Raw genomic sequence first — 27,453 nt, 5'->3', positions numbered from 1 at the left:
GTGTCCCCATGTCCTGATATTAATGCCAGACTGGTCTGATGTCATGAGTAAGGTTTCCAGAGGCCTGAGGACCTTTCCTGTCAGAGGGAAGAAAGGCGATGTGCCTTTTCCCCAGTTTTTGTGGGCGAAGCTAAGGCACAGATTTGCCAGTCTCCTCAACTGTCCTTTCAAGGTATTAGCCAGGACTCTTGCCTTCCAGGGAGGGGCCAGTGGATGCCCAGGAGGGTCTGAGGTCTCCCTGAGATCTCAGGTGCCCCCTCCCCAAGCCCTGAGGCTATTAGGCACCTGTGCCCGGCCCCAGTGGCCAAGAGAAACCATTCAAGGCACCTTAGCCAAGAGCAGCAGGTATTTGTCCTTAATGTCGAGAGGTAGGGGATAGAAAGGGGGCAAGGAGATAAGAAAGCATATTTGTGGGAGCCCTGTGGGTTGGAAGAGACGCCTACCAGGAAGGAAGGCTTGCCTGCGCCCTGGCCCTTGGCACAATTTCTCAGGAACCCCAGGCCGAGTGTGTGATGGGATGACCGGAAGTAGGTGGCATCAGTGGGCCGGGGCTCTGTGCTCAGACACAGAGGTGAAGCCTCGGAGATACCCAGGCCAGCGTGAGCCATCTTCTCATCTCGTCCTTTATTTCATCACCCAGACCGGGATTCCTATGATCTGAACATTCCTGTTATCTGAACATTTTTATCCTTAGCCCCCCCAGCTTCAAGAAACTTCCCTCCTTCCTTCCACAAGCGTGCCTGGGAGGGGAACAGAAACCCCTGCCGGAGGAGGAAGGCGATACCTTCCCAGCCCCCGCCCCGCCGCCACCAGCGCCCATCCTTCCAAGCCCCAGTGCTGGTGGAGGACGAAGGGGATCCCTGATCTGTTGGCATCTCTTCAGGCTCTGAAGCCCGAGGGAAGTGCCTGAGGGGGAGACCCGGCCAGGCTGAGAGGGCAGGAAGGGGGAAGGTGCAGGGAAGCCGGGCAGCCTCAGATGGGTGGGTCAGAGCGGGAAAAGAATCAAGGCCTCCCTACAGACTGCCTCCTTTCCCTGCTGCCCTTTTAACCCCCGCAAAAGTGCCCCGGGGCTGAGGCTGGCTCCAGCCCAGAGGGTGGTCTCTGACAGAGGTTTCTAGAAGCAATCTCAGCCTACTCCATCTCTCCCTGATGAGACCTCCACCTCCCTGAGCCACCGTCTGGATGAGAGAGTAGTTTCGGGCCCAGGACGGATGCAAGACAAGCAGCCTATAGCCATGTCCACCCGGGCCACCCCCTGTTGGCAACCGGATCATCTCTTTGGGTCTCAGCACCAGAAAGCTGCCAGACCTGCTGAGCTCCACTCGATACAGTCAAGCCCCCCCACTTCCTTAGCCTCTCTCTCCGTCCAAGCCCCAGTTTGCATAATTGGTCCTAGGCCTTTGGGGGCAGGCCCTTGGCTGACCGAGTCCATTCCTTGGGGCAGACCCTGTTGGGATCCCTTTGCTGAACTTGCAGCAGACCAGTGGTTTCTGGGGCTCCTCTGTGTGTATCCCCTGCAGGGAAGAGGCTAAAAATCCCTAACCTCCCTATTGGAAGACCCCCTTCCCCACCTAGCCCCACCTCCCCGCCCACTCCCCAACCAAGAACCCTCACAGTATAGGGGAATGAAACTGTTTGCAGACCTCCTCTGAGCCAGGCACTGGGCAAGATGGGGCAATTTGGCTGGCTGCTCTGTGCCCTGGAGCCACCCACTCGCCTGGGGTACCACTGAGCCCAATCCAGGGGGCTTAACCGCACGCCCTGCTGATGGGGAAGAACTGGGAGGTGGACGCAGGAGGGAAAAAAAAAAAATCAATGCACGTCAACAGGGTTGGAAATTTATTTTCCAGCTTGGAAGAGGGTATTTTCAAAGAGGCAAGGAGGGAAATGAAAAGCTGTAAACACATATCTGCCATCATCCTCTTCGGGCCATTTCTTGATTAAAAAGACTCTTTCCCAGGGTCCAGTGGGGTTGGGGGGGTGGGGGAGGCATGCACAGGTGAAGGCCTGGATGGTAGAGACACCCGCTGGGGAGGGAAGATGGAGAGAGACCCCAAGGACCCCTGGATAATCACAATCACTAATACAATTGCAGCAGTAAGAGTAACCCACAAGGTGTTCCTGTTGTGGCTCAGCGGAAACGAATCAGACTAGCATCCATGAAGATGCAGGTTTGATCCCCAGCCTTACTCAGTGGGTTAAGGATCCGGCCTTGCCGTGAGCTGTGCTGTAGGTCGCAGACACAGCTCAGATCCCGCATTGCTGCGGCTCTGGGGTAGGCTGGCGGCTACAGCTCCAATTCGACCCCTAGCCTGGGAACCTCCATATGCCATGGGTGCAGCCCTAAAAAGACAAAAAAAAGTAACTCACATGTGCTGACAGGAAGCTTTAAGCACTCGGTGATGCACTCTGCATGCATTATTTAATTTAATTCTACAACCGGGCTGAGAAACAGAACTGAGGCACAAAGGTTGAGTGACCTGCCCCAAGGCACCCAGGCAGCCGCTTCTCACCGCCCCTCCCCCCCTCAGGCCTTTGAGTCTAAGGGGTGGGGGTGGGGGGCATTCTCCCTTCTCTCTGCTGGAAGTGGGCGCCAGTGTAGGGTAAGGCTCCACCCTGAGATCTAACCTACTCGCCCCAGGCCACCTGGGTGGTTAGGGGGGCACTGGGGTGTGTGGCTGCAGTCAGGGCCCAATAAAAGTGCTCTGCTAATCCCTTTAATGGGCAGCATCATGAGGCTCCGAGTGCGCTGGGCTGAGCTGGACTGACCAGAGCCTCTGAGCCCAGCAGACGGGCCCTGGCAGTAAAAGCTGCTGCTCCTGTGGTGGGGGAAGCGCCAGGGCGGCCTGGGGACTGCACCTGGGATCCCAGGGACCCTCTTCCCAAACACACACCGCACTGCCCTCATTGACCCCCACTAGGTCCCAGAAACAGGCCTCCCCCCAAATCCCAAGACCTGGGCTCCTCAGAGCCCCAGGCTGCCAGAAGCTCCTGAGGGGGCTTCCCGGGGGTCTCTGGCCACCCCCACTGCCATCCTGCCTGGGTCCAGCCCCAGGGAGGACTCCACTCCTACCCCTTCCCCCAGGGTTCCCTGCCCTCCTGCACCCACCCCCGGCTCTCCCAAAGCTCATGCGGGCTGTGTCCTCAGCGTTTCACCCTCTCCCCGGGGATCGGGGAACCGAGATCTTAGCGCTTAGTAAAGTGACGTATGTGACTCAAGACCTGCGTCTCTGGCCTGTCCCCAGAAGTCCCTGCCTTGGGGACCAGCACTCCAGAGGGGAAGGCAGAGAGAGAGGGGCATCCTCGTGCCCCGCCCCCTGGGCCATCCCTGGTGCCCTGTGAGTGTCCCCTTCCTGCCTCATCCTCTGCCTCTCCCCTGCCCTGCTCAGCAGCACCCACTCCCAGCACCCAGGCACCAGTCTCTGCTGCTTCTGCCTTTGCAAAGGGGCCACAGGATCCTGCTGTGAGAGGAGGGGGCCCAGGCGATGGTGAAGGACGGAAGACAGGCTCCTTCACTGCACGTGGCCCAGCCCAAATGTGGGGCCGTGTGTGTGGGCAGCCAGGCTCCTGCCTCTTCTCACACTCCCCGGGTCTCCCGTGGTGTACATGCCCAGGGAGCCAGGGTCGCTGCTCCCTAACAAGGCCAGCTCCCTCTCTGTCCCCCTCGGCCACCCTTGCATTTTACAGGCTTCATATAGAGTGGGGGCAACATGGGGGTTGAGCGTTCCTGTTCTTTTGCTTATTTCCTGAGAGCCAAGGCTCCTCCTTTTTACTTGCTGCTCATTCTCTTGTCCCCTTTGCCCATGTGGCTGGCCCATCCTGGCCCGTGGCATGGAGGGACAGCTATGGCTCATTTTCCAGAAGGGGCCAGCAAGGAATGGGTGGGCACAGCCAGTGGGTGGCAGTGGAGCCAGTCTCAGTGATGCTTGGGGTTGTCACATCTCCATCCAGGGCCTGCACCGGCCTGGTTCTCACTCAGGCGGTGGGACAGGGGGAGATGGGCCATGTGTGTGTGTGGGGGGGGGACTGTGTACTTAGAGCCAGTGTCTTCCTGCTCTTCCTTGGTTGTGTTGTCTGCACAGCGGAAACGAATCCAACTAGTGTGAAGGATGCACGTTTGATCCCTGGCCCCGCTCAGTGGGTTCAGGATCCGGCATTGCCTTGAGCTGTGGTGTAGGTCGCAGATGCTGGCAGACGTGGCACGGTTGCAATGGTTGTGGTGTAGGCCGGCAGCTGCAGCTCTGATTCAACCCCTAGCCTGGGAGCTTCTATATGCCGAGGGTGTGGCCCTAAAAAGAAAAAAAAAAACAAAAACATTTTCTGTGTCCAGCCACTGGGAGCTACTCCTCATCCCGTATGTTGCTTTGAGGGCCACAAAGCAGCCCCGTTGGAGCTGGCCAGAGTCCACATACTTCTGCTGAGGGGGAGGCTGCGGGGATGCTTGCTTCGTCCTCCCCTCCCCCCACGAGCCCCCAGCTCTCTCTCCTGCAGCCCCAGGCAGGTTCTTGGTGGACTTGCCCCCGCCCCCGACCACCTCAGCTGCCCTTAAGCTCTTCAGACCTCAGGGGTCTTGGGAATGGGGAGGAGGGTGGCAGCCAGAAGCTGGGCCACGGAGTCCAAACATCTGGAGGCGTCCCTGAAAACTCCGTAGCCTTTCTGTCTCCTCTGTGTCTCCTGGCATCCCACCTGCATGGGGCGCCGTCCAGCACTGCATGGGCCAGAGGCCCCTCCTGTCCCCTTCCCACGGCTGCTCGTCCTGTTCCGTGTGCGGCTCCCCACCCCCTGCCGCCCATCACCCCTCATGCCAGAGCGGGTCTCAGCTCTGCCACAACAGTTCCATCTCCGGGACCCCCCAAGACTGGTCCCCAGCCCCCTCCACATGCATGTCACCGCAGGATTCTGCTGCGAGCTTCTCCTCCTCCCCGTGTGACCTCCCGCGCCTCCTGGTACCCTCTCTACCCGCTTGCAGAGATCAGTCTGCTTCTCCATCATGGTCCAGATCTTTTCCCAAAAGATTCCTCCATGCTTTTCTTTTCAAAAGGGAAAAAAAAAGGAAAAAAAAAACAATGCCAACAACCCAGCGTCCGTGAGCAACCCAACAGTAACAAAGCGTGTGTTCGGGAAGGAGGAAGGTAAGGCCACCCACTTCCATGTGCCGCTTGCTCCGAGGGCTGGGTGGCCGGGGGACCTGAGGGGGGACTGTGTGTGCACCCCTCCTCCACGTCCACTTCCGCTTCCGCACACACTCATGGGCCTGTCTCGTGTGAAGAAGAGAAAAGGTTTTGACAGAGGCACGTAGGAAAGTGCCCAGGACCAGCCGGGCCCCTGGTTCTCTTACTGGTAGTCCTGCTGCAGAAGGAGCCCCACACCCCCTCACCACATCATTCACTCACGCACTCATTCATTCATTCACTCAAGAAATGTTTTTTGGGAGTTCCCTTGTGGCATAGCAGGTTAAGGATCCGGGTTGTCCCTGCAGCGGCTCGGGTTGCTGCTGTGGTGCAAGTTCAATCCCTGGCCCAGGAGCTTCCACATGCCATGGGGGCAGCCAAAAAAAGAAAAAAAAAAAAGAGAAAAGAAATATTTTGAGGGAGTTCCCTGGTGGCCTAGCGGGCAAGGATCCAGTGTCGTCACTGCTGTGGCTTGGGTTGCTGCTCTGGCTCAGGATTGATCCCTGGCCCAGGAACTTCCACATGCCTCAGGCACAGCCAAAAAAAAAAAAAAAGAAGAAGACAAGAAATAGTTTTTGAGCACCAACTCTTTTGTAGGCCCTGTGGTCGGCACTAGGGAATAGAGGTGAGCACAGAACCGGCCCCTGAGCGCCTCTCCTCCTAGATGGGGACACGCTTGAGAGCACAGGGTCCTAGGGGGCAGGAGTCAGTGCCTAGCCCCGCTCTGCCAGGGCAACAGCACAAGTTTCAAAGATGAGGAGGTGTTCTGGGAGCCGAGGGAGCCTGGGAAGGGCGTTTTGGTCAGAGGGAGTGGCATGCGCACAGGCCCAGAGGCCTAAGGCGGTCTGGAGAGGCCCCCACACGGCCCAAGTTCATTGCTTTGGTTCCTCAAATCCAGTAACAGGTGGTGTTGGTGGGGGCAGGGGAGGGTCAGGGAAGGCCCTTCGATAGTGCTGAGGAATTTAGAGCTTATCTTGAGGACCTTTAGGAGTTGAGGTCAGTTTTGTTTTGTTTTTGTTTTGTTTTTTTGTCTTTTGTCCTTTTAGGGCTGCACCTGCAGCCTATGGAGGTTCCCAGGCTAGGGGTCCAACCGGAGCTGCAGCTGCCGACTTACCCCACAGCCACAGCAGCGCCAGATCCCAGCCACGACTGCAACCTACACCACAGCTCACGGCAATGCTGGATCCTTGATCCACTGAGCAAGGCCAGGGATCGAACCCGAAACTTCATGGTTCCTAGTGGAATTTGTTAACCACTGAGCCACGACGGGAACTCTGAGGTCAGTTTTTAAGCGGAGGAAAAGTCAAGTGAGGTTTGTGCTGCAGACAGACCCCTCTGGCTTTGGAATGGGCCGGCTTGGAGAGGGGGCGCCTGGAGATCAGGAGACTGGTAGGGAGCTTTGGAAATTCTCTAGGCAGGAAGCACAGGCCTGCCCTGGCAGTGGCCGTGGGGACAGAGAGAAGGGAAGAGACCCTGGTCACCCTAGGAGATGGGGTCGTTTCCCTCATTGGTGAGAAGATGAGCAGGACAGCTGAGGTTCTACCTGGCTCCCAAGAGCAGCAGACTCATCGTGTAAATCCCTTTGGCAGCTGTCCCTGCACGGTCACGTGAGGGGATGAGGGGCGTCCTCGCTCCCAGACTGGTGGGGCTGGGTCACTGCAGGGGGTCGCTGTGGGCCTGTGCAGAGGGGCAATGGGGTACCGCACTGGGTCTCCGCAGCTTCCTTGGCAGCCTGGATGTGTCAGCACTTTGCATCAGGGACGCTGGGCCTGTCTCCCAGCTCTGGGAAGGAGCCAGCCTTCCCCCTGCTAGTGGCCTTTTCTGCTCCTTCATCGGGGGCTTTCTTCCTGGAGCTTGGGGTCCAGAGCCTCAGGAAGCCCCTGCTTGTCTCCCTCCTGCCACCGCTCTCCCTGCTGCCCTCCTGGCCCTGCTGTCAGCGCCCCCTAGTGCTGGGAAGGCCTGCACAAGGGCAAGAGCCTCTGAAATCAAACTGGGCCTCCATCTCCCACGGGTTCCTGGGCTTGCTTGTGGGGGAAGAAGGGGATGGAGGGAGCTTTCGTGGAGTCTGAAGCTTCCGTATAGAAACCCCTGGGTCTGTTGTTTGCTTTCCTGTCCTGTCCCTCTCTTGGCACAATGGCCTGTACTTCTAAAGGAGGGTGAGCCTGGAGAACGAACAGGGAAGGAGAGAGGCCACATGTCTTCTAGTCCAAATCTAGATATTTCTTCACTTATCTCAGGGTCGGGACTAATGGGGCAGCCAGGGTCTGGTGCAGATCAGAAGCCATCGCCAGGCCTGCAGCCTGTGTCCGCAGCCCTCTCCATGTCCACCCCCCACCCCCATCTGTTGAGAGGTCCTTCTAGGCTGGGCCCAGGCTCCAGACCCTGGGGTGCAGGCCCCTCACCCAGGACCCGGAGCCTGCTCTGAAGGACAGCACAGATTCCCCCAGCCCGCTCTGTGACTGCTGCTCCCAGGCCTCCTCAGTGCTTTGCGGGGAGTAGGGCTCAGTGGTTGGTTCCTGGCTGGTGGTGGCCAGCCCAGGAGGAAAGGCCATGACCTGTTCCCTAACCAAAGCCAGCTGTGCTTGTGTTTGGTGGCAGGGGCCTTGGCGTGGAGATAAAAGGAGGCCAGACAAGTGTAACATTCGAGCACGTCTTGCCATTTCAAATGACCGCCTTGAGGTCCTGAGCTCCTGGGGCGGGCAGGCAAAACCCCCTCGGCTCCGAGCAGGTGTCCCTTGGAGAAGAGGTTGCAGGCGCCACATCTTGGCTTGGGGCAGGCTCTCAGGGTTTGCCAGGGATGTCTGTCCCCACACCTTAGAGCCCACTGAGAGGGACTGGAAAGAGATGGGAACTGGCCACTTTCAACCAGCCAAGAAGGAATTCTTTCTTCCTTGCATTCAGCATGCAAGGAAGTCTGTCCCCAGCCTACCTACCCCCAGGACTTATCCTGGATCAAGAGCTGGGGGCGGGTGCAGTGGAGTCAGTGCTGTATCCAAGATGGGGAAGGGGCAGAGGAGGGGATGGGAGCCTCCTGGCCTGCCTCCCAGGTTGATTCTGTGCATCTACATCGGGGGGGGGGGGTAGCCACCAGGACGCTTGGGGGCTCAGAGGAAGGGAGAGAGCAGGCAAGAAGAGACCCTCTCTCTCTTGGAGAAGGGCCCTCTCCCACCAGGCAGTCCCTCCTGCAGGAAAACAGGACACTTTCCAGGAGGCCCCATCAATGACCAGGGGCCTGGCCAGCAGGCGGATTGTGTGGGTGAGAAGGAGTGAGTGGCTAAGCCGGGGTGGAAGCTCCAGGGCAGGGGAGCTGCAGTCCTTTCCGGGTCTTGGCTCCTCCCCTTCTGCCTGACCTGCAGACCCAGGACAGAAGCCCCTCGGGGACTTGGGGGAGCATGCTGGCTGAGCATGAGTATGTGTGCTGGCCTGGGCACACGCCCCGTGGATGGCAGTGTGATTCAGACTCTTCATCAGGGCGGCCCTATTTGTGGCCTTCAGGGGTTCCCACCTTGAGGGAGCCCCTGGAGCCTGCCAGCCAAGGGAGCATCCCCCTCCTGTGGCCGAGCCGCCTTTGACCCCAGCTGCCACCCAGTCCATCGGGGGAGCATGTGGGGATTCCCACCACAGAAGGATGTAAACGGACCCTGATTGGTGCCTCAAGGCAGGCAGCCCAGCCCAGGGTGCACCCCCAGCCACCGCCCCCCCCCACCTCCGCAAGACTGCACTCTGACCAGGCCTGGCCCTCTCCTCTGTCTTGCAGAACTACAGCGAGAGGGAAGCATCGAGACTCTGAGTAACAGCTCAGGTTCCACCAGCGGCAGCATCCCAAGAAACTTCGACGGCTACCGATCTCCGCTGCCCACCAATGAGAGTCAGCCCCTCAGCCTCTTCCCTACCAGCTTCCAGTAGGTACCAGCGACCTGCTTCTGACTGGCCGGCGCACTCACCTGCTGGAGGGAAGCGGGAGAAGCCCTCCACTGGTCTTCCCCTTCAGACTCTGCTCCTCTCTTACCAACCACCCTCCCAAGCTTAGTGACAACAGCCGCTCACCCTCCCTGGATGAGAAGAGACCCTTCTCCGCAGCGCCTCGGCGCACTCTGACCTGTGCCCCCATCAGCGGGGCTGTGGCCTGGAGAGACTCTGCAGCAACTCCGTCCCCTCCTCCGTTGCACACGATGTCCTGCCCGCACTGGATCTGCTTTTGTATTTTCTAACCAAACTCTCGGGGTGGGGGGGGGCGTGGGGGGCAGGTCTGGGTGGGGAGAGGGTGGATGGCCCCGTGGGCACTTTGACCCCAAGTGGGCAGCCCCGGCCCACTCCTGGCTTTGGCACTCGCTGCCCAGCTTCCCTTGGCCAAGCTCCCCTGGCGAGGGGGTGAGCTGAGGCCCAGAGTATTTGGGAAGGAGGAAGGAAGGAGAAGCCCCCTTCCCCCTTGGCTGCTGGAAAGGATTTGTCTTTCTTGTCTGTAAGCCCTTGCACCCTGGTCCTGTGCTGTTCAGTGGAGGAAACCGTGGTTACCCAGGTCCTGTCAAAAAGTGCACGTCTCGTCCAATAAATCACGCTGCAATTGGTGTCCATCCCTGAGTTGCTGGGGTCAGGGTCCTTTCCAGGTGCTGAGCAGAGTCCTAGGGCCTGACCGTGTTCTTGCTCCCAGCACCCCCTGCGTCAACATGGGGGGGGGGGTAGGAGGGAGAAGGAGGATGTTTATTCTGGACTCGGAATCAGGGTGGAGCCTGACTTAAATCCATTCTCCCACCTGCTTGCCTGTCACCATTGAGTTCTGGGGGCACCACAGTCCCGGACCCTCCCCAGCTGTGGCAGTCAGGTCCTCGGCACACGCGGGTGGGCTGCTGTGGGTAGGAGAGCCTGAGGAAGACCCTGGGCTTATGTTTGGGACAGGGACCTTTGTCATTGCCTCTTTTTTCAAACTCAGAAGATGGAAGGCTGGTGGGGCCAAGGCGGGTCTCCCACAAAACCTGGCTGCCACCTTGGATGACAATTCCCTGAGGGGTTTCCCCTCCCTCCTCCCAATTCTGGACCTAAAGCCAATGGTAGGAAGGAGACAGGAGCAGGGGGAGCAGAGGGGTGTCAAGCAGGATGGGAGACGAATGCGAGCCCCAGTCTCGCCTTCCTTGAGACCCGGGAAGGGCCGGGGAGGATTGAAGGAAACCCACTGAGCCAGGTGTGGTTTGGAGTGACGTTTAATGTGACAGCCACAGAAGAGTTACGTTCACAAACAAGCAGGGCTTCCCATCCAGTCGTCCAGCCCGAGCAGGGACAGCTCCAGTGCCCCTCCCCGACCCGTTGGGCATGCTGGGCAAAGGGGGACCTGAGTCACACTCAGCTCTGAAGCGAGGGTGGCTGAAGCCAGTCCCTCCTGCCTGGGAACCTGTGGGGTGAGGAATCACGTGCCAGAGTGAGGCATGCTGGGAACGGAGGGAGGCCCGGGCCTGGTGGGGGCTGCCGGACGAGCAGCAGCTCTTCCCCTTCCAGCTCAGTTGGAGACATCGAGGTGCCTGGCACAGCCCCCACCTCCAGCCCGAGCCGAGTTTCCGTCCAAGGGGGCCAGGGAGGGAGGGGGCTGCCACCAGTCTGCCTTTGCACACTGCCCATGGCCTGGCTCCTTGTGGAAGGGTCCAGAGCTTGAGGCAGGCAGGGGTAGGCCTCTCTGAACCCACCCACGGGCACGTGGATGGGACCAAGACGGAGAGCCCGGAGCGCCCTCCAACCACGCAGGAAAGCGGCTGGCATCTTCGAGTCAGGAGTCCTCCCTGGCTCAGCCCTCACCCTCCAGGGGGTGCAAAACAGCTGTGGCCTCCTTCAGTCAGGGAAAGTGGTGGGTGTAGGGCTGGACTTGCCGGCTGAGCTTGCAGGACAATCTGGTTATTCATCTGCTCGCAGCCAGGGCGACTCTTTGAGTATGTGGGGGAAGGGGGAGGATAAGAGAGGCCAGATAAGCTGGCCCCATGGCGGCTGCCACTGGAGCTGGGGTTATCAGAGAGGCCTTGGGCCTGGCCCCTGGCTAATTGGAGAGGTTATAGACCCTGCCCCAGCCTGTAATCAGCTGGAAGTGAGAGCTGGGCCCCAGGGTGGGGGACCGTACTGCCCACTGGCCCTGGAGCAGCCAGCCTCCTATCCTCTAGAGATAACACCCAGGGCGCTCTCCGCCTCACTCCCAGCAGCCCCAGCAGACCTCCATGATGGCATCACCCAGGAGGCCATCAGAACATGCATCTAAATTGTGGCCTGAGCAGGTGACCTTGAGGAAGACATGTGACCTCCCTGATTCTTACACTGCTACCTGCTCGACAAGCAAATGACTGTGGACCTTCTCTCAATGTGAGGGAGGAACAAAAAAATCTTCACGGTTTTTGAGGAGGCAGAGGGGAGCTGGGGTGGCCGCTCAGGGATAGAGGGCACTGTCTGGGATCGATTGGTGCGGTGGCCCCGCGGTCTCAAGGTAAATTCAGGTGCACAGCACTCTGTCAAACACGAGTGTCAGCTCCTCTGGAAACAAACAGGCGAGAGCAGGCAGCTGTCAGTCTAGGACTGGAAATGGGTTTCTCAGGGCTAGTTTTTCTGAGTGTTCACACATCAGAGAATCTCTAGCTAGAAGGTACCTAAAAGTGCTGTTTGGTCCTCAATTTGCAGAGAAGAAGGCTGAGCCCCAGAGAAGCCTTGCCCCGTGGTTAAGATGACACACAGCTAATCTGGGACCCCTGTCTGCTCCTTGCTGCCTCACATGCCCTTGGCCAGGTCCCTTGGAGGGCTCTATTCTGCACGAACCTCCCTATCCCACGCACAAAATCCAGGATTCTGAGCCCACTCACCCCCATTTCCTACCCCTAAGAGCATCCAGCCCTGGCCTCTGGCTTTGAAGCTGCTCCTTTGTCCCTGTGTAATTGACAAGGCAGCCCTCTCCTGCAGACTGAGAGCTGCAAACCCAAGGGGCAAAAGGGAAGAACCTCTAGGACCATCCTGTATTCAAAGCAAGAGCCTAGGGGTGGGGCCCTGGAGTCGCAGTATTGCCTTACTGCTTGAGCAGGTGTAGCTAGCAGGACGGCAATGCCATCACCAGCTTTTAGGGAGTGGCCTTGGGTCCCATCCCAGCTCTGCCACCAGTAGCTGTGTGGCCTATGGTAAATATACGGCAGCTCTGGGCTCATCTGTGTAGTGAGGGGAGGGGAGCACACCCAGCGAAGAGCATCAAGGCCAGGCCAAAGCAGGCAAAGGAGAAGCTATGGGTCAAAAAAGTAAAAGACGGGTTAGAGGCCCAGAGGCTGACCAGACGGGCCAGGTAGCTCCTTGGCAAGGGAGAGGGAGGGCAGGTGAGGCGATGCTGGAGTCCCCAAGCTGCTCCTGCTGCTCCCTGCAGACCAGTCAGGAGCCTGGTGAGTGCTGCAGGCCAGCCCCGCCCCATCTCACAGGTGAGCTGGCTCTAGGGAGTCCTTTCTCTGGCCTCTCCCCCTCTCTCAAGCCACTTAGCAGGGAGCTTATTCACTCTGCCACGGTGCCAGGCACCCACACTCGTGCTCTCACACCCATGCACATCTATGCACTGGCAGGTTCACCGATGTGTACCTCACTTTTGCACATCCTTGTGTCCCAAGCAGACGGCTTTACCCTGCGGACCTTGGCCCCAGAGCATAACACAGTCTGGAGCTCCCAGGATGATGGAATCCCTAAAACTCTGGGGAAGTCGTCCAAAGTCTGGCGGGGATGTGTCTCGGTTGCAGGGCCCTATGACCTTGTACCGAGTGACACCTGAGGGCCAGGGCTGTCCCTCAACAGAGCTGCCAGTCTGGCTTTTCTGTTGGCGGGGAAGACTGGGGACAGGGCTACACAGGCAGTACGGCCCAGGCACTTCCTGGGACCTAACCGGAAGAAGTGGTTCTGCTCCCTGTCCCCGAGTAAGGTGGGGGCCACAACCCAGCTGGGAAGAAGTCGGGCCTCCCACTCTCCCCTCGGCCCCCCGCCCCACCCCAGCCACTTGGCCCAACCCTGCGCAGGGTAATTGGGTCGGGAGGGAGGCGCAACGGGCGGCCGGCGACTCCAGAGAGACTGCTCGCCTGTCAGCCGCAATTTGTCTAAGTGGACGGGACAGGCCGGGCCGCTGCGGGCCGAGGTCATCGAGGCCGCGGCCCCCACCCCAGCCAGACCCGGGACGGCGGGGGAGCCGGGCCCGGCCACTAAACGGGGCTGGCTGGCGCCAAGCCTCCGGGAGGCGCGGGTCCGGCCGGGAAGCTAGGGATGGGAAGCAACTCTGTCTGTCCTCCCCTCCCCTCCTTCCTATACTCACAACACGCCAAGACAAGGACGGACGCGCCCAGTGGCACCTCCACTACTGGTCACACGCACAGGGCCACAGAGCTTAGCCCGGGCGCACTGAAAAACCACCACCACCGCGCGCTTAGTCCCAGTCTCATGCCAGCACCCCGCTACCGGGACGCAAGTCCCCTCGGCCACAGGACCATACACCCCAAGCCATCACTCCACGCAGGGGCACGCAGATCCACTCCCAGTCACACAGAGCAAGTCCCCGGTGGGGAACAATCCCGGAAAGGTCCCAGCAATGGCCTCTGACCCCGCGAAAGGTTACAGGGCCAAGGACGGAGGGGCAGCCCCGCCAGGGTCGGGACCACGGCCACACCCGGCCCAGGCCGCCTCCGCCCGATTTCCGGGTTGCGGGAAGCGTGCAGAGCTTACTGAGCGCGTGCTACCGGCCGGAGGCCCGAGGCCCGCGCCCGCCCGACGCCCGGGCCCCGACGGCCTGGGAGAGGGAGGGGCGGCTGAGCGCGCGTCCCCCGCCCGTCTGCGGGGCCCGGCCGATGCGAAGTGACAGGGGCCGGAGCTTTGTTGTGGAGCCTCGGCCGCCTGGCGCCAGCCGCCCCCGCCCGTGCCCTCCCCCTCCGGCCCCGGGCGGCTCGCGAGGCGCCCCCCCGGGGCCTCTTAAAGAGACACGCACTCTCAGCCCGGGGGACCCCCCCAGAGGTGCCTGTTCCCGGGAAGGAGAAGGGGGGGAAGACCCGGGGCGGGGGAGGGGCCGAGCGGGAGCTGGGCGCCGCACGGCGCCGTTTCGGGGCCCTTTGGGCCTCCCCTTCGCGGGTTTTCGTTGAGCCAAGGATATTCCTCGTAGGAGAGTTTGGCTAGAGGGGCTGGAGGTGAGGGGAAAGGGGAAAGGGGGAAGGGGGATGGAAATTCAGAATATCAAGGGCGGCTGTACTGGAACCTCAGGTTGGTTTCGGGACCGCACGGCAGAGCAGAGGATGGGGTCTGGGCTGGGAAGGAGCAGGTCGGCGGCCCAGAGGCTGTGGCCAGGTGGGATCGTGGTCCCCAAATGCAGCCGTTGCAGTGTTTCTTGGGCAAACAACCCGCACCAGCGTGTTTCAAATTCTCTGGGCCTCGGACCCCTGGACCAGCTACAGACCTTCTCCAGGAAAACGTCCAAATTGCACACACTCAGGTGTACTACATGCTCTTCTTGCAAGTTCAAAAGTACGTGTACCCACATGACTTTGCAAATGCATGCACGGGTTCCCAGGCCAGTGTCTGGATTCCTGGCTACGGAACTCTGGCTATTATCTGGTCACTTCACCAACTGCGCAAACCTGTCCACACACATCCCCCCCCAGGGGCAACATCTTGCCCAAGATGGAGCCGGCAGGACTTTGCATGCGCAAAGCTGCAACGGATCCTGCCCCGGCTGTGTTGACTGCTCAGCCTGGAACGGAAGATTCGTTCTGGACAGAGAGGAGGCACTAAGGAGCGACCCGGTTAAGAGTGAGGTGGTGAAGAAAAACCTTTTGGGAGAGGCGCCCCATTGCGCGCTGGGTTGGCGGTATTGCCAGATCTCTGGAGTCGACTCGGAAAAGTAGAAAAAAAGGTCGGGGAGGCCAAACTGCTACTACCGGTCACCAACCCACACTGCCTGGGGTGATCAGGCTTTATACGCAGGTCTGAGTATGCAGCAACAGGATTCCCTGGGACTCGTGGGCGCAGCGGATGGGACACTTGGATGTGGGCTCTAAGTGCCCATCACATCGGCACAGGGCGGGCGCCAGCAGAACTCACCCACCCTTGTTTTGGTTGTGTGGGCAGGAATGTCATCTGTGTCTAGTGCGCGGACACAGATGTCATCTTGCCTTTGGAACGCAACCTCCAGAAATCAGCCCGAGTGTCAGTGCCCGAGCCTGATTCAAGGCAGGTGTGTGGCCGCTTCACTGGGCGCTCGCCTTAAGCTGCAGCTCCCGCCGAGCACAGAGGGCACCACCACATTGGGCGCGAAACACACACATTCACACACCGAGGGCGTGGTGGGGGGCGCAATACTGGTGCTGCCGGCGAGCGAAGACTGATTGTGGAGAGTGGAGGTGGGGAGGAGTTTCAACCGCAGGTGCGCGCAGACCCTCAGACCCCCACACTCCTTATTCTGCACTACTGAACTTGGGAGACGTGACCTTTTGAGAACTGGAAACAAATTCTAAGGAAGTGGCAGAGAGAGGATGCCAGTTTTTAGGATGAAAGATACTTGTGTCTCTGATACCGGATGCGGCGAAAATTCGTTGGGTCGCGGGTCAAGAATCTGGGGGCTGGACCCACCCGCGCGGTGCCACCCAGTGCTCGGCAGAAGGTGCCCTCATCTTCCCAGCGCCGAGGACCCACTCCCCGGGAGGTGGGAGAGCTCAGCTTAGGTCCGGGACGCGTGGGGGAGCTCAGTTTAGGTCCAGGACGCAGACGGATACTGAGCTGAGTTCAGGGCTTTCCCGGAACTCCAGGCTCCTTCTGAGTCTTCTTAGGAGGGGAGGCGTGGGCTAGGGGATCCCCGCGTTTCCCGAGTGAAAGGCCGCGTCCCGCTCCCGCCCACGCCGGCCCCACCAGGACTCTGCCACGGCTCCACTCACCGGCTCCCGCCACCTGGGTTCCGGTCCAGGACCTCGGCAGCCGGCGCCTCCCGACTCGCCCGCCCACCGGCCTCTCTTTCCAGCACCCGCAGCCTCCCTCCGGAGCGCAGGGGCCCGGGCCGCGCCGCGGCCGGGTGCGGGGTCGGAGGCCAAGCTGGGGCGCGCGCCAGAGCTGCTGGGCGGCCGAGCGCGGGAGAAGGAGGGCGCCCCCTCTCCTCTCGGGGCCCTGTCAATGCTTTGCACTTGGGGCAGCTTGCGGCTGGGGGTCCTTCCCCAGGGCCCTGGGACCCAGGCGCCCCCCGCCTCAGGCCCTTTCGGCGGCGGGTCGGGTCGGCTGCCGCGCTTTCCAGTCCCGGCGAAGGCAGCCTCAGGCGCGGGCTGCGAGGTGGGGGCCGGGGCAGGGGGAGGGGTCTCGGGGCCCGCTGGCCCGTCATTGGTTAATATTTTATTCTGTTGACATGTTTTCTTACTGCTGAGGCTTCCGACACCTTCTCCCCGGCCCCCCCTCCCGGCCGGAGCTTGGCCTGAGCTGTCAAAACCCCGCCCCCGGAGACCCACAATTGGTCCAAAAAGCGTAAAATCAGCAATCAAGGGGGGCCTGGCTCGTTAGCGCAGGGGATCCGAGCAGGGCAGGACATGTGAGATAGTCACAGTTTTCCAGAGATCACGACAAGATCTAACCAGTCGCGCGTGGTCCCCGGCGCCGGAGCGGGCCAGCCCAGCCCAGCGCAGAGCCCCCGCCGCCCCCGCGCCCAGAGCCCCGCGTCCCTTGCGGTGCGCCGGACGGGGAACCGGGAGGAGCCGCCGCCGCGCTCGCCACCCGGGTCGCCCTTCCTCCGCGCGCGCCGCCGCCCGGGCCGGGGGTCCGAGCCGCGCGCCCCCGGCCCCGGCCCCTGGGCGCCTGGGCCGGATGTCCCGATGAGAGAGCCGGCGCTGGCGGCCAGCGCCATGGCTTACCACCCGTTTCACGCGCCACGGCCGGCCGACTTCCCCATGTCCGCCTTCCTGGCGGCGGCGCAGCCCTCCTTCTTCCCGGCGCTCGCCCTGCCGCCCGGCGCGCTGGCCAAGCCGCTGCCCGACCCGGGCTTGGCGGGGGCGGCGGCGGCGGCGGCCGCGGCGGCGGCGGCGGCCGAGGCGGGGCTGCACGTCTCGGCACTCGGCCCGCACCCGCCCGCCGCGCATCTGCGCTCGCTTAAGAGCCTGGAGCCCGAGGACGAGGTGGAGGACGACCCCAAGGTGACGCTGGAGGCCAAGGAGCTGTGGGACCAGTTCCACAAGCTGGGCACTGAGATGGTCATCACCAAGTCCGGGAGGTAGGGAGGCCGGCTGGCCGGAGGGCGCGCGAAAGGGCGGGCGGGGAACCCGACAGCATCGACCAACGCCGAGCCCGCGGTTCGCGGCTCCCGGCGCGGGCCCCCCGAGCCACGCGTAGCTCCCACAAACAACCGAGTTGACTTTGCTCATTTGGCACCGAACGAATCTTTAAAACCTAAAGCGTCGAAATCTCCTGAATGAAGTAAAACGAAAACATGCTCCTACAGAATAGTCCCAACTGGTCTAAGTCCCAAAGCCGAGGAGGCCCCGCGGCTCGGCCGGGCGGGTCTCAGAGGTCTCGGCTGCAACTCCTCAGCCCCGCGGCCTCGCTCTTCTGCCTCCGGGTCTGGCTCGGCGCTCCGGGTGGATGCAGCGTCCCCCGCACTCTCCTCCGACCCCGGAGCCCAGAACGGGACTCGCACCCCGCTAGGCCTGGGCTGGCCCACTGGTTCCTGCCGGTCGCTGCGTTTTCGGCAGCGAGCCCCGCGCCGGCCCAACCACAGCCGGACCTGGCCGGGAGCCTTGTCCCGGCCGAGGAGCGAGGAGCTCCAGACGCACACGCCGCTCCAGGCCTTACGGCCGGAAGAAAACTACAATCCCCAACCACTCAAGCCTTTGACTCAGCCACGGAGAATCCAGGCCTCAGGCTCACCCTCTTCCCCCGAACTGCAGGGTCAGGGTCCTTGCTGGGCGCTGTAGCCCAGTTCCTGTCCCCAAACAAACATCCTCCGAATTTATTTCTGGGCGCTTTTGTCCCAAGAGGATAAATCCCCTGAAGGAATTTCGAGGAGATTCAAGAGAAGCGGCTGTATTTCTAGAAGGCCTGGATTTCTTTCCTGGACCTCGGCTTTCATCTTAGATGCGGGAGAAAGAGGGTCACTAAATCTGAGCAGGGGGGCAATGAGAAGCCTTTTTCACAGGAGAGGGTCTTGACAGGCAGAAATGGGGTCTCCCAGGAATAACAAGCACAGGTGGGGTCTCCCAGGCAGTCATAAGAGGGCAGAGCAGCGATATCAGGGGAACACAAGCCGGGAAGCTCCGGCCGATGGTGTGTGTCAGGGGAGAGGGGTCCTCGGACAGAGCCGGGTCCCGTGACGTCTCCATCTTTCCCTTCCTCGCAGGAGGATGTTTCCTCCCTTCAAGGTTCGAGTCAGCGGCCTGGACAAGAAGGCCAAATACATCCTGCTGATGGACATTGTGGCGGCAGATGATTGCCGGTATAAATTCCATAACTCACGCTGGATGGTGGCGGGCAAAGCCGACCCCGAGATGCCCAAACGGATGTACATCCACCCGGACAGCCCGGCCACGGGAGAGCAGTGGATGGCCAAGCCGGTGGCCTTCCACAAGCTGAAGCTGACCAACAATATCTCCGACAAGCATGGCTTCGTGAGTGCAGGGAGAATGTGCAGATGGGGCTCCAATGCTGCGCACCTGGCCCTGGGGAGGAGGGGGAGGAGAAGAGGAGGCCGTGGGATTCCCCAGAGGGGAGCACTTGCTGAACCCCAGAATGCGCCCGCCCCGGCCACTGCCCGGTGGGCTGTGCTGGCTGGCTGGGCATGGGCCCAGGGGGCTCTGCTCTGCAAGCCTGGAAAATGGCGAGGTTGGGGGCCACTAAGCTCCAGGCTCCTCGCAGTCTCAGTCCCCCCCCCCCCACTCAGGCCTTCAAAAGCCCCTCCTAGAGTCCAGCAGAAGGCAGGTGCGGCCAGGACAGGATCGTGCAGCCAGTGGGCTTTAGGTGCTGAGCTTGGAAGACCTGCCGGGACCTCAGCTTGTTGTCACCTTCCCCAAGACCCGTGTTCTCACCCCTCACCCCAAACAAGGCAATTTAAAAGTAACACCGTCCCCTCCACACCTTTTCTGAGACTCCTTTCCCTCCTTCCAGAGGCCTGGCCAGAAAGAGGGAATTTGGGGGTTTCTCTGTTTCTGCCTGAGCCAGGGCTTCAGCGAATGGGAGGGGGACGTTCTTGGGGCAAAAGGGACTGCCTGTCCAGAGACAGGGCATTCAGAGAGCCCTCGAAGGTTCCCGTCTGCTCTCCACGGGGTGACTAGGGACTTAGCAGTAAGCCTGGAAAGAGAGGTGAAGAGTGGCGTTGTCAGGGGGCTTTATTTTGTTTTATTTCTGATTTCCCCTGGGGGGATTTTCTTTAAAATGGAGACAGACACCGTGAGAAAGAAAAATGGGAGGAAAAAAAGAAAAAGAAAAAAAAGAGGGGGGAGAAAAGGAGCAGAGATGACAGGAGAAAACGGGGAAGGGGGGGCGTGGGGAGAACAGACCCATGAGAGAGACAGAAAGAGCTGGAAAGAGGTCGGGTCCCCAGAGACTAGACATGCTCAGGTCACAGGCTGGGGGCTGTCGGCTGACCCCAGCCTTCCCCACAGACCATCCTGAACTCCATGCACAAGTACCAGCCGCGCTTCCACATCGTGCGAGCCAACGACATCCTGAAGCTGCCCTACAGCACCTTCCGCACTTACGTGTTCCCGGAGACCGACTTCATCGCCGTCACAGCCTACCAGAACGACAAGGTGTGCGGGGCGGGCGGCGGGCCCAGCCTCTGCCCTGATGCCCTCTTGCCCGGGCAGGCTCCAATCTTCCCTTCCACTCACACCCGCCTGCAGCTCCCCGCACCCACACCCCGAGCCTTCATGGCCCACTCCCTCCTGAGCCCCACATCTCGCATCTGTAAACGCAGCACCCACCGAGCCCCACATCTTGCATCTGTAAACGCAGCACCCACCGAAATCCCCCAGGCCCTCTCTCAGGTCGGCCACACGTACACAGGCTCCCCCCCAGGGCGCTCAAACAGCTGGGCACTCGTAGGGGTGGGGATGTTTACTTAGCAATTAGCAGAGACGCAGGGCCGCGCTGACATTTTTACATTTTATTCGTTTATTTCTTGGCTCCGGATGGGGAATTTAAATGAAAAGAGGGCGCCCGAGGCAATCTGCCCAGGCTTTCTTGCTCCTAGGAACCCAATGCTGGGGGGGGGGGGGCGGGCGGTGGCAATTTTCACTCTACTGGGGGAGCCAGAGGGCGGGACAGGTGACACAGCCCCCACCCCACCCCTCTGGCTCAGTCCAGGCCCCAGACCCTTTGGGAGGTGCTTAAAGACTTTTCCTTCAAGTTAAAGAGCTTTTTCTGCTTGCTGCCTTTCTATGCCCTCTCTCTAGAGGGGCCAAGCACCACCCCACTAAGCCTGTGCCTGTGTGCAACACTTTCGGGTGAATGACCGTGTCTCAGTGCCCTGCCGGTCGTTTTTTTCTGTCTTTGCGAACCCGCGTGTCCACGCAGGTATGCGTGCACTATTTGGAGCACCTTGGATGGATGGGAAGGCGTGCAAATTCATTGTTTTGCCTGTGTGTACGTGCATGTGCGTGGCCCACGAGCGTGGTTGAATTTGCGTGTATCATTGGACCTGCGTATGCCCCGCTGTCTGTGTGCAGTCTGCTCAGGTGCGGCGTGAGCCTGTGTACATGCTTGGGCAGATTTCAACTCACCGCTGTCCCGTGCACAGCTTTGGGCCTGTGTGTGCAAGTTGAGGGATTATGCCTCAAAGTTTTTGAAGGAGGAGAGACCCTGTCGCTTTCCCTCTGGCCGGGCGGCCGGCCTCGCCTCGCCTTCTGGCTCCCACCCTCCCATCCCAGGAGGGGCGGGTACCAAGTGTCACGCTCCGGACTCCCCTTTGGGCGGGCAGCCGCTGACCTCTGGGTGCCCCAGGCCCGGCTGGAAGAGCCGCATCCTGACCTGTCGCCGCCCCCTCGGTCCCCGCAGATCACGCAGCTTAAGATCGACAACAACCCGTTTGCCAAGGGCTTCCGGGACACTGGGAATGGCCGGCGGGAGAAAAGGTGAGGGTGAGCGGGACCGCCCTGCGACAGGTTCCCGGGGGGAACAGGACGAGGGGATTGCGCTGTGCTCTGACTGCTCCCTCCGCTCGTCCCCAGGAAGCAGCTGACGCTGCCTTCGTTGCGCTTGTACGAGGAGCACTGCAAGCCGGACCGCGACGGCGCCGAGTCCGACGCCTCATCCTGCGACCCTCCCCCCGCGCGGGAACCGCCACCCTCCCCGGGGACAGCGCCTAGTCCCCTGCGCCTGCACCGGACCAGAGGTGCGGGATGGGCGGGAAAGGGGAGGGGAGGGTTCCTCCGGGCGTCGGGTTGGCTCTGTGCTCAGCATCCGGCTAACTGACGGCCTGGGGGAAGCGTCAGCAGTGAGTCTGGGATGAGCCTCTAACCCGGGACTCCCTGGGAGGGCGGTCCCAGGTGGCCCGCAGTTCCTGCTGTGCTCCGAGCGAGGGCCCTGGCGCTGGGTGACTCCGTAGCTGTTAAGGTCTTCTCTCCCGGCTTCGCTTGCTCCCACTGTGAATAAGGGGTCCTTGGATGAGGTGTCCCACAGCTGCCCCTAACCCGACGACGATCTAGAAGCTCCTCGGACTTGGCCTCCCCGAGAGCAGGCTTTTGCAAGTCTCTCCAGCCCGACGCAGACACCGGGAGAGGCTTCGCGCCGGTCTCTCCCTGGGCCCCATAACCCTGCGCGTCCTCTCTCCCCCGCAGCCGAGGAGAAGTCGTGCGCCGCGGACAGCGACCCAGAGCCCGAGAGGCTGAGCGAGGAGCGCGCGGGGCCGGTGCTAGGCCGCAGCCCGGCCCTGGACGGCGGCAGCCCCTCTCGTTTGACCGAACCCGAGCGCGCCCGGGAGCGGCGCAGCCCCGAGAGGGGCAAGGAGCCTGCGGAGAGCGGCGGGGATGGCCCATTTGGTCTGCGGAGCCTAGAGAAGGAGCGCACTGAAGCCCGGCGGAAGGACGAGGGGCGCAAGGAGGCGGGCGAGGGCAAGGAGCCCAGCCTGGCGCCGCTGGTGGTGCAAACAGACAGTGCGTCCCCCCTGGGCGCCGGACACCTGCCGGGCTTGGCTTTCTCCGGCCACCTGCATGGGCAGCAGTTCTTTGGGCCTCTGGGGGCCGGCCAGCCGCTCTTTCTGCATCCAGGACAGTTCGCCATGGGTCCCGGAGCCTTCTCCGCCATGGGCATGGGTCACCTCCTGGCCTCGGTGGCAGGCGGCGGCGGCAGTGGTGGAGGCGGCGGGCCAGGGACCGCAACCGGGCTGGACGCAGGCGGGCTGGGTCCCGCGGCCAGTGCGGCAAGCACCGCCGGGCCCTTCCCGTTCCACCTCTCCCAGCACATGCTGGCATCTCAGGTAAGACCTGCGGTCTGGTGGCAGCAGATGGAGGGAGGAGGATGGAGGTGGGCAGAAGATGCAGGCATAGGGCTTGAGGGTGCCAGTGGCGCACCAAGAGTTTCCAGCCAGGACTCTTTCCTGGACAGGACTGAAGGACCCTGCGAAGCACATCTAAGTTCAGGGAGACTAAGACTGTAGCCGACGCTCTGGCCAGGGCATTGCTTCCGACTTCTCTGTGACCTTGAGCACATCCCTGGCCCTCTCTGGGCCTGTTTCCTTCCCTATAACCCCAGCATCGAGTGGCACCCATTAGACTTTTTCTGCTCAGACAGACGGGAGCTGTCCGCAGCTTTTGTGAAGTCCAGTTGTCTGGCCTGCCTCAGGACTTTTTTCTTGGGAACAAAGACCCTTGGCTCATTGTCCGTCCCTGAAAGGCTAAGGTGGCTGGCCAAAAAGAGTAGGAAATTTTCGCAATATGTTCTGGACAATAAGCCGCTGAAATGACCCACCTTCCAGATGTCTCTGGCCCCTTTCAGACCCTCCAGGAAGTCCTCTGACCTGACCAAGGACAGGTCTCCACTCCCCACCTCCAACCCCTGCACTGGGTCTCAGAGCAGAGGGGTTCCGTTCACCAGGCCCAGGTTGAAATTCTGAGCTCCCAGGGGAGAGTTTATCAAACTGTGGCCAGCAGCGAAATAAGAAGATCCGTTGAGGAGAGCGGCCTCTTTGGTTGCTTGGGTGGAATATTCCCTGTGGAAAGATTTGGAATCTCGATGTTCATTTTCTTCCCTCTGAGGTTTCTGGCAAATTGAACCCTTGAGATCTTATCTTAAGGGCAGGAAAATAGGAGGTCAGGTTTGAGAAGGCGCCTTTGGTTCAGAAGCAAATATTTTTCGAGTGGGGGAAGGGAAATGCATTCTATCTAAATAGAGCTCAGCGTCAGGAGTGCGTGGAGTGAGTGTTTGAGACACTAACGTCACGTATCTGGGGCTCTGAGGTGGCGAGGAAGCCTCTGGAAAACGGAGTTCAGGACCTGGGGAGGTTTAGTCTGCCTCCTTGATTCTGTGTGTATGTCAGTGCCTCCTCTCCAGACAAATGCTGGGCATCTTAGAGGTCATGGGAATGTCAGGGCTTCTAGATGCAGCCTGGTCAACAGGTGCAAGGCCCAGGCAAGAGAACTCAGTGCTCAGGAGGCGTCGCTTGGTCCACTGCTAATGGTTAAGTTCTGAAGCCGGGGTAGCTCACCTCTGGCCATCAGGAAGAGCCCAAACCTGGGAGAAGTGAAGCCGCCCCCCTTCCTCTGAGCTGCCGGGTCTGAATGCTCAATGGTAGGGCTTGACCTTCTCAGGAAGGATATTTTCTCATTCCTGACTAAGCTGCTTCTCTTCCTTCTCCCTGCCTAAGCCAGGCCTGAGGCTCCCTGGAAGCCCAGCACAGTCAGCTCCTGTGCCCCCCCCCCCCCAATACCTACATACTCTGCAGAGTGAACCATTATCTCAAAGGTCAGATAATCCAAAAGTCGGGCTGCAGGGACTCAGGCAGGCGGTGTTTGTCCAGGGTTTCCTGGCTACTGTGCTCTCCACAGGCAAAGACTTTGCATTCCTTTCTCAACTGCCACTCAGGTGCCACCAGGAGATCTTTGTAGCATATTCAGGCTGATTCATAAACTGATTGGCATCCGTATCCTTCTCCTGGCCAGGCAGCAGACCCCTGAGCAGGTGCACAGGCAGAGGGAGAGTTTACAAAGCTCCTCCCCCGCCTGTGCTTCCCCCAGCCCTTTGGGGGCACCTGCAGAAAGCAGGGCCAGGGAGGAACTGTTCAAAGTGAGCAGAACCTCCCAACACAGCCGGAAGCTGCCTGCCGGCCCCCTGGCCCTATGCCGGTGGGTTTCCTCCCTCAAGGCCCATGCTGGTTCAGCCGCCTGGAATGGCCTTCTCTTACTCCTGCTGTAACCCCTGGCACAGAGCTCGATGGAGGCAGGCCTATGCATCCAAACCTGAAGTGAGCTCCCCAGCTAAGTGGGTTTGGCCACAGGCCTACTGGCTCCTGCTACCTGTGCTCTTTTGGGGTTATAGTTAGGTGGGCTCTGGTCTTATATTCCTAAGAACGGTCAGGCAAGGATTCCCAGTTGTAGCCCCACCCCCAGCACGTGCAGATCACCCCCAGGAAGACCTCAGGCAGGATGCCTAACCCTCGTCTTGTTCTGTTTCTTCCAGGGAATCCCAATGCCCACTTTCGGAGGCCTCTTCCCCTACCCCTACACCTACATGGCAGCTGCTGCAGCAGCGGCCTCCGCTCTGCCAGCCACTAGTGCTGCGGCTGCAGCTGCTGCGGCCGCTGCTGGCTCCCTCTCCCGGAGTCCCTTTCTGGGCAGTGCCCGGCCCCGCCTGCGCTTCAGCCCCTACCAGATCCCAGTCACCATCCCGCCTAGCACTAGCCTCCTCACCACTGGGCTGGCGGCCGAGGGCTCCAAGGCTGCAGGTGGCAACAGCCGGGAGCCCAGCCCCCTGCCCGAGCTGGCTCTCCGCAAAGTGGGGGCCCCACCCCGTGGTGCCCTGTCGCCCAGCGGCTCAGCCAAAGAGGCGGCCAGTGAACTGCAGAGCATCCAGAGACTGGTGAGTGGGCTGGAGAGCCAGCGAGCCCTCTCCCCCGGCAGGGAGTCGCCCAAGTGAGGGGGCTGCCCAGCTGCTCCGCTGCCACGCAGGCCTCCCGGGCTGCCTGCCCCTGCTGCTTGGGACGCATACAGCACAGAGTGGGTATTTATTTAAATAAAGGAGAGAAAGCGGGCTGCAGCAGCCGGAATGAAGCCCGGACCAGCCAGCCGGGGCCTGGGACACTTTCCTGGGCCCCACAAGGAATCCGGCTGCGGGGAACAGAGTCGCTTTGGAGCCACTGGATTCTGTCCAGGTCTGCTCCAGTGTCAAGGTGTCATTGGTGGGGGCCTCTCCGGGGTCCTCCAGTGCTGTGGGAGGCCTCGTTCCCCGCCCAGCCAGGGGCTGGCTCTTTGGGAGCCAGAAGGTGCAGGGGTCTGGGGTGGGAGCTTCAAGGGAGCCCCAGAGCCCCAGCCGCGGGCCTGGACCGCCGGAGAATCTGGGGCGAAGGATGCTGGGGTCAGTGAAGATTGAAGTCAGTGTAGACCTGAGCTGAGGGACCTATTCTTTTAGTCCTCCCACCTCTTCCCCCCAGACAGGCGCCCCTCCTACCCCTGGGTCAGCGAAGGGAGTGGCACTTCTGCCTTGAGTCCCCAGGGGAAAAAAAAAAAAAAGATATTTATGAAATAAATGGTAATTTGTGTAAATAAGCTTTAAGGTTCCCAGAATATGCAAATTGGTATTAATTTATTCGAAGGTGTACATTGCTATGTACATAATATTTAGAGAGTAACTCATAGCATTTAATTTTTTTTTCATTTTACATGAGCATCTATATTGTACAGGGCTGGGGGAGTGGTCCTTGGCTGCGGAAGAGGGCCCGAGGAGGCGCTCCCACCCCGCCAGCCCCTTGGCCCCTGCGCCCGGGCTTTGCTCGCCCGGCCCGCGGGCTCCACCTCAGGTTTTCACTTTTCGCCTCGGAGCGAGCGACAAAAACGCGAGAAAACAATAAAACGCTGCAATGCGAAGTGAACGGCGCAGTGCGCTCTGTGGGCCGCGCGGGGCAGGGGCGCAGCAGGCGCGTCCGGAGGGATCGGAGGCGGGGACCGAAGGTTGGGCGCCCCGGGCTCGGCGGGCAGCGGCTCCCCGGGGGCGGCGGGCGGAGCCGCGAGGCCGGGCGGCGCCGGCGCGGGCCGCGGGCTGGGCCGGGAGGCGCCGAGCGGCCGTGAGCTCCCCGCACTCTCAGCGCGGCCGCGTCCCAGGCCGGGGGCCGGGCTCCCTCTGCTGGTCACTCGGCGCCGGGCCTCCCGGCTCCCTGTCGGGGCACCACGGTGCAAATGCATCCCCAGTCTGAGCCTCGGGGTAGGTGGGGCTGGTAAGATGGGTGCTCCCGGCTCGCTCTCTCTCCCTTGCGAGGAGGAGTTTGGCCGCGGTCCCCCAGGTATCGCGGACCCTAGAATCCTGTTTCATCTCTCTGCCTCCTGAACCTCAAAAAGAAATATTCTCTCCGTATCAGGGTTGTTGATACGGGGCGGCAAAGTCTAACCTGAAAGTTCTCTGGAACTCATCTAAACCTCTCTTGGGGTGTGGGGAGTGGCGGGAGAGGGTCAAGAGACTCTTTCCCGCTGTATAACCATGGGTTCAGCTGGAGCTCTCTAGGGGAGTCCCGCTGTGTCAGTCTCCATTAGCCTTCCTTCCCCCGTGGCTCACGTCTGCAAAGACAGCCGCCTTCCACTTCTATCCCTCGACGGCGGGATCTGGCCTCCTCTTCACCCAGCCAACAGGTGTCTCTAGTCCCGGATCCTAGCAGTGGAAGGGGTGGGAGATGCGTGGTGACTCCTTCAAACCACGGCTGGGTCAGTCCATCATTGAGCACGCCCCCCGCCCCCAGTTCCCTCCTCTTTAAGCTTTGGGAATCTGTAAGCTCAACTCGGGCACTTTGAAGGACGGGAGTCTCCGGCTTCCAATTCACCAAGGACACCAGGGATGGTGAAAGGGAGGGAGGGTGAAGGTGGAGATGAAATTGGCCTCCAGGCTGCCAGGACACCTTCGTGGGCGGACACATTTGCAAAGAAGAGAACCAGCTCCAAGGAGGGAGCTGGCCTCAGGCTATGCTAAATTCCAGGAGAGGCTCGGCCAATGAACGAGTGGGAGGACACAGAAGACTGTCCCAGCTCTCAGAGGGTGGGTTCTGGCTTCCCTGCTTCTGACCTTCAGGCGTGCAGGACAGTGTGGAGGGCAGTTCAGGAACGGGGCAGGGCAGAGAGCCCCCTTTCTGAGCTCAGATAGAATCCTTCGTGGA

At 60.9% G+C, this 27,453-nt stretch overlaps 2 protein-coding genes across 23 annotated transcripts in view; both read left to right on the top strand.

The window, feature by feature from the left end:
* The window catches only part of BCAS3 (BCAS3 microtubule associated cell migration factor), a 580,731-nt gene extending 570,986 nt beyond the window's left edge, over nucleotides 1-9,745 (top strand). For 12 of the 21 annotated variants that reach the window (XM_084985051.1, XM_084985045.1, XM_084985047.1 and 9 more), the window contains one exon: nucleotides 8,929-9,745. In XM_084985051.1, coding sequence (XP_084841177.1) covers nucleotides 8,929-9,077 — 149 coding nt within the window. In that variant the 3' untranslated portion in view covers nucleotides 9,078-9,745. Of the gene's footprint in view, nucleotides 1-5,041; nucleotides 5,133-8,928 lie in introns of all 21 variants that reach the window. The other 9 variants (XM_084985048.1, XM_084985052.1, XM_084985046.1 and 6 more) reach the window with 1 other exon arrangement.
* Nucleotides 9,746-16,965: 7,220 nt separating this feature from the next.
* TBX2 (T-box transcription factor 2) lies at nucleotides 16,966-26,179 on the top strand. 2 transcript variants are annotated; one of them, NM_001246248.1, is given in 7 exon segments: nucleotides 16,966-17,382; nucleotides 18,505-18,772; nucleotides 19,766-19,912; nucleotides 21,159-21,235; nucleotides 21,332-21,495; nucleotides 21,941-22,578; nucleotides 24,777-25,825. In NM_001246248.1, coding segments are annotated over 7 exon segments (2,145 nt in total). In that variant the 5' UTR covers nucleotides 16,966-16,987; the 3' UTR covers nucleotides 25,233-25,825.
* The last annotated feature ends 1,274 nt before the right edge of the window (nucleotides 26,180-27,453 follow it).

This window comes from Sus scrofa, chromosome 12, assembly GCF_054392235.1.
Source record: "Sus scrofa isolate SSC_HxYL_T2T_F1_AM1 chromosome 12, Sscrofa_HxYL_maternal_Yorkshire_Landrace_v2.0, whole genome shotgun sequence".
Classification (NCBI taxonomy): domain Eukaryota; kingdom Metazoa; phylum Chordata; class Mammalia; order Artiodactyla; family Suidae; genus Sus; species Sus scrofa.
The sequence above is the reverse complement of the archived record's forward strand: the minus strand, read 5'-3'. Positions and strand labels throughout refer to the sequence as shown.

Coding starts and splice junctions, on each gene's coding strand:
- TBX2 (XM_084982794.1), top strand. CDS start 20,613: ATGACCGTGTCTCAGTGCCCTGCCGGTCGTTTTTTTCTGTCTTTGCGA. Junction 21,236..21,331: donor AATGGCCGGCGGGAGAAAAG/GTGAGGGTGAGC, acceptor GCTCGTCCCCAG/GAAGCAGCTGACGCTGCCTT. Junction 22,579..24,776: donor AGCACATGCTGGCATCTCAG/GTAAGACCTGCG, acceptor TGTTTCTTCCAG/GGAATCCCAATGCCCACTTT.